Below are 6,000 nucleotides of genomic sequence, written 5' to 3'. Positions count from 1 at the left end.
ACCGAAAACATTTACAATGAGCATTAACAAGAGGCTGGCTGAAATGTGTCACCCGGGCGGTGATACAGCAGTCGAGACTAGTTATGAATTGAACTTGTAAATGAGTTTTAGTATGAAGATAAAACAGTTACTATACATGCATATGGATTATGTGTGTGTCTGATTGTTCATCAGGATGGGGGGGTTGCATGAATGGTGCAGGAGAGCCCACTCTTTGATACTCCAAATAACAAAGCACCTATAAAAGCATCCATACAGGTTGTATTTATCCGACTGAGGGGGCTCCAGCTCATAAAGCCGTTACCATGATCCCCTCTCAATCCCTTTTCCAGCATCTACTTAATACCCCAAATCTCTACTGTACTGTATCTGGCTCTACTGCTTGCCAGTTTTGCATTTTCTCACTCTCATCAACTATCAAGTCTCCCGCCACGCTAAGATTAAGTCACCAGTCGCCCGAGGGCAGGTATTTTTTATTTGGAACCCATACTTTACTGTCATGGTCACTGTTCTGCACCGCTGCAAGTTCCCACTCCTTTTAAAACCAGATTAACCCTAAACTTTTGAAAGCAAGTTATTATCCCATTATTTGAATTTCTTATGAGAATTCCTTTAAGCCGGGTGTGATCATGGGGACCCCTGGCTGCCGGTGATTAAAACACACACACTGCAGCACAGTAGGCTGGCACCTGAGAGCCCAAAGGGACGCGCGACCACCCTTCGGTCCAGTTGACGGGAGTGGCTTGTGCAAAAGTGTACCTTGGCTGTCTGAGCCCGCCCCTCGCCGGGGGAGAGAGTTGGTGCAGACTTGCAGTCCACACACACACGAGCAGACTTTTTTTGGAGCAGCCCACCCCTCTGTGCAGTATGCATGTTGGCCTGGGAACTTGCGGAGCTCTCACGTCCCAGCAGCGGTGTACCTCAGCGGCCAGAGGACATCTAGACAAGAGTCGAGGATAACACACCGTGTTGGATTGTGGCAGGAGGGGACCACAGGCGGAAATGCTGAAGTGACCGGGGGAATATTTGATTATAGTATTTATTATTATTGTCATTGTTGGTGCTATTATTAGGACCGGGATTACAGGAGTAGCTACAAGTTGCCGCTCTCCTCTGAAAGTGGACAATCATGCATGTGCTCTTTTGGGGCTTGGGATTCCTGCTATTCCCTGATTTATTAACTGCAGACGCATCCACGGGGGGGCTGCTATTGAATCCAAGCACAGGTAAGAATTTCTTGCTACTGCTTAGCCAGCCATACTTTATGACACAGTTATGTCAACGAATGAATGAATGAACGAATGAATGAATGAATGAATGAATGAATGAAGGCAGCGCTCGAGCATCACAGTTAGTTTTTGTGTGTGTGTAACATTCACAATGTTACGTTTGCATGCGCAGTAAAAGAGGAGATCGGCGCCTATGAGATTGTCAAACCGGTGCGAGTGGACGGAGTCGGTGACAAGTTGCCAAACAGCGTGCACTTCAAGAGGAAACGGCGAAGTTTGGACGAGAAGAGCGACAACACTACGGAGCACTGGGCCTCTCCAAATATCCACTACAGGATTTTTGCTTTCGGAAGGGACTATCACCTCAACCTCACGCTGGACTCGGGATTTATTGCCCCGCTTTACACTGTGACAATACTTGGAGTACCTAGAGGAGATAACGTGACAGGCGAGGAAGAGGAGGAGGAGGAGGAGGAGGAGGACAGCGAGTTGAGGCACTGCTTTTATAAAGGACAAGTAAATGCGAAATCTGAGCACGCCGCAGTCATCAGTTTGTGCTCCGGGCTGGTGAGTTTATTATTATTATGGCAAGCTCTTAACGTAAGCCAACTTTCTATTTTTTTATAGTGTACTTTGGGCGACGTCTTAAATTCTTTCAGCTTTAACTTTCATAAGCCATCTTTGCGTTACGCAAACGCTCTGCGCACCAGCAAATCGTGTGCAACCTTAAATAAATTATTGTGTCAAGTCAGCGGATGCATCATGTTTTTACTGTCCGATGCAAAGTCTTCTTTCTGGTCTGTAGTGGTCTCTCATCTCCCGGTAGCCGCTGACGTGTTTACGCACGCCACTACGGCGCATGTACGCTCCGCAATGACGTCACCACCGCTCAGTCTAACTCCCAGACTTTCAGAAAACAATTTGTAGTACACAGTACAGTCATGTCAAAGTTGAATTCATTCATAGTGACCAAGATGAGATGACAAATTATGTCCCGAATACCTACTAAAGAATTTCAAGCATTTGATGAGATTGGTATAGCTCAATTTTTCTGGCAGTTTGTTATTCATTGCCAAAGCTCTGGGGGCACACTATTTGAACATGGAATATCAGTGGTGCCCAAAACTATTTATCTTATGACTCTTGTCAGGGAGGTCAAGGTCAATCAAAGTATGGACATAATAGACATCTAGGGAAGGACACGTACTCACTTACTCACACTGTACCTTATGCAACATTGTTTCCCAATTTTTAGTCAGCTAAGGCAAATATCTAAAGGCACACTAACAAACATAAGCCACAAAAAAGTGGATACACAGGCCAATTATGTGCCCTCTGCCTTCCAACGGAAGATCATTTAATTGTTCTGCTTGACACTATATAATGTTCACATAGATGAGCAATGATTCGTTATTTGTAATAAATCATTTTCAAATGGTATAATTTCATTATTTTATCATTAAGCAAGGCAGCTTTATTGATATATTACATTTCATAACCAATGCAACTCAATGTGCTTCACACAAGAAAGGACACAACACTTAAAAACATTACAAAACACAACAGCTATTCAAAAGCAGAAAAAAAAAGAATGTACATTGACAACATTAAACACATTAACATAAGACTTAAAAAAGCATTTTAAAGTAAGGATGTAAAGATGTAAAAATAGGTTTAATCAAAGGTATGTGAAAAAAGCAACATTTTCAACCTAGTTTTAAAAGCATTTTCACTCAGGTCCACATCTGATTTGGGTGCAGCATAACAGCTAAATGCCACTTCACCATGTTTACTTTGAACTCTGGGCTCCATTAATTGACCTGAGCCTGCAGATCTTAGAGGCCTACTGGTTTTATATTCAATCTATAGTTATATTAGCTAGCACAGTGGTGTGGTGGTTTACATTACAGTCAAGAGGTTCCAGGTTGGAATCTTGGCTCGGGCCCTCCTGTCGGTGTTTGTATGTTCTCCTTGGCTTTCTACCACATTACAAAAACATGCAGCAGTGTGTACCAGTGTTTGTATATTTGTGTCCTTTGATTACCTGGTCACGTCCAAGTCTAAATGAGCCCTTTCTCTCACCCAAAGTCAGCTGAAGATAAGAACTCTTGAAAATGGATGACTGAATGGATGTTGTCACACACAATTGGTTAATACTTGGTGAAGCGTCAAATCATGCGCACATCAGTGAACGGCACATGGAAAGTGCTTGTGTTGGCACGTACTTTACCGAGTGTATCGTAGACCTCCACATTATCCCGTCATGTTAAATGTGCCATGTGGAGTGCTGTACATACAATAGCACTTTGGGTTGGCTTGCCAAGAACGTACAACAATATACAGTCTCGGTGTTTTTCTGATAGCCATCATCACTTTTGGGACTATTCCTATGTGCATGCAAATTCCTCTAAAACGTCTTATGGCTTAATGAACACCATTACACTGATGTTTACTATAAATATTTTCAAGTAGATATAGCTTACATCTGGGCAAAATCAAATATTGGCAGCATTGAATTAAATACCCCTCTTGGTACTATTAGCATGTTTGAGCATAAACATTTGCAAAATAATATATGTACTTTGCATGCATGGCAGCGATTAACTGCTTTGTTTTGCTTTTCCTCAGTTTGGTACCTTCAGATCTCCAGAAGGGGAGTATTTTGTTGAACCCCTTCACAGCTATCAAGGAGAACATTATGAAGAGGAACACACGAAACCTCATATCGTGTACAGGAAGAGTGCACCCGCCGAGAAAGAGACATCTGGGGAGAGCTCAGCTTGTGACACTTCAGGTAAAGCGGAGGACATGATGAGTTTGTGCATGACTACTCTTCTTACACATATACAGTACACTCATGTGGAATCAAGCATGTGTGGGTGTGTGTTGGGGTCACGTCAGACCTTTAAGTGAGTTCCCACAGATGTTAGCAGTTGCGTCATTCCCCGCAATTACTTTTATCAGGTAATGATTATATAATAGTAATTGAGCCTTATGAGTTTTTATCGAGATTGTAGCATAATCATAACTTGTATATCTTATCTGAGTGATTAACGAGAATTGTGGATTTTCCACTTGGGTATAAAATTGAAAACCACTTGTTATGGTCTAGAAGTGGCATGCAAGTGTATTTTATTGATTGCATTTGCTGTCTAAAACTGTTTGATGGCAGTCGTTGTAGCTGATACACAGCGGCGTGCAAGATTTCCTTGTCTCACACAGGAAGAGTCATTTGGAAGTTCTCCCTGGTATCATCTCATCTCAGTTTACTGTCTGAACTTCCTGTTGACTCTCGGGCTTCCTCTCGCTTTACGATAAGGAAGCTGGGTCGACCCACTACCATGAACATGTAGTGTGGATTTCATGACGACAAAGCCGTGCCAACTTGAAAGTGTCAAATCATCAAGAAGGAGCCGTGGACTCACTTTAGCTTAGCACGACAGCGCCAAACAAAGCCATTGGGATGGTGTATTTGATTGTGATGAGTAGCATTGCTTTCATTGCCATGGTCACCTGTTTGAGTTGTCTTTAATACTGGTGGACCAGCCACAACAGCCCTTGTCGTTACTTGAGGAACTTAAAGTGAAGTCAACCTTAAACATTTCTTGACAATAATATGTTATATGTGACCTCACAAGTCTAAACATATTCTGATTAATATTAAATTTTTTGAATATGCGTTATGAAACAAAATCCAGACGTTTTTATCCATCTCAGGGGGCGGCCATTTTGCCACTTGCTGTCGACTGAAGATGACATCAATGTTGCTCAGGGCTCAAGCAACAACCAATCAGAGCTCACCTGTTTTCTGAAGCTGCGCTGTGATTGGTTGTTACCTGAGCAACATTGATGTAATCTTCAGTTGACAGAAAGTGGCAAAATGGCCGCCTTCTGTTATTGATAAAAACTGCTGGATTTTGCTGCTCAACTCATATTCCACTAACGCAATATTAACCAGAATACCATATTTAGACCAGTGGGGCTGCATAGAACATATTGTCCCCCCCAATTTTTTTTTGGGGGGGTTGACTTATTTAATCATTAATTTGTTATGTTCACAAATCAGACCTTGACACAGACAACACTAAGCAGAGGAAAACATTACTTCTGAAACTGAAATCTCTTCATGAGTCGAATGTATTATTAGTAGAGTTGCAAGACGTGTCAAAAGTTCTTTTTTATATATGCTGAGGGCTGCTCGAAAATGGACAGCAGGCCAGAAATGTCCCCCAGGCCGTAGTTTGAACACCACTGACCTGACCAATTGGACAATGCATATTTCAAGACATGATGACTGATGAATTTTAACATTTAAATTCATGTGTCTGGCTTATTTGGTTTCTGATCTAGAAAAATGGGTAACAAATTTATGACTGTGGTTTTGCATGTAAGACATTGACAACACCATCAGGAGCAAGAAACCCCCACAGCTGCTCCCTACGACTAGTTAAATGTTTTCTTTGTTCTCTGCCAGATGTTTGGTGTCACTGTGAGTAGCTTTTCTTTTGCCTGTTTGATACAGATACAAGTTTTATGTTTCTGTTATCATGAGCTGAGTTTGCAAGTGTTTGTTTATTCTTATACTTATTTTTATTCTTAATTGTTGTGATTTTATGACTTTAAATCAAAGTGTGTAGTCTTCCCAAGGTCGGGAATTACCACACAGAGTGTGCTGGTTCTGATTCTGCAATTCGAGCTGAGGATTGTGCAGTTTCGTTCCAATGTGATGTTAAAATCATTTCCCAGTAGTACTGAGAATGTTAAGTGACTC

At 41.9% G+C, this 6,000-nt stretch overlaps 1 protein-coding gene across 1 annotated transcript in view; it reads left to right on the top strand.

Annotated features, from left to right (window-relative positions):
* The first annotated feature begins 845 nt into the window (after positions 1-845).
* The window catches only part of adamts9 (ADAM metallopeptidase with thrombospondin type 1 motif, 9), a 50,002-nt gene continuing 44,847 nt past the window's right edge, over positions 846-6,000 (top strand). Inside the window, exons 1-3 of the mRNA XM_086087565.1 lie at positions 846-1,226; positions 1,402-1,796; positions 3,858-4,023. Coding sequence (XP_085943691.1) covers positions 1,130-1,226; positions 1,402-1,796; positions 3,858-4,023 — 658 coding nt within the window. The 5' untranslated portion in view covers positions 846-1,129. The remainder of the gene's footprint in view (positions 1,227-1,401; positions 1,797-3,857; positions 4,024-6,000) is intronic.

Source organism: Leptonotus elevatus, chromosome 10 (assembly GCF_054856555.1).
Source record: "Leptonotus elevatus isolate MCC_2025b chromosome 10, RoL_Lele_1.0, whole genome shotgun sequence".
Classification (NCBI taxonomy): Eukaryota; Metazoa; Chordata; class Actinopteri; order Syngnathiformes; family Syngnathidae; genus Leptonotus; species Leptonotus elevatus.
This window is presented reverse-complemented; position numbering and strand designations above follow the sequence as displayed.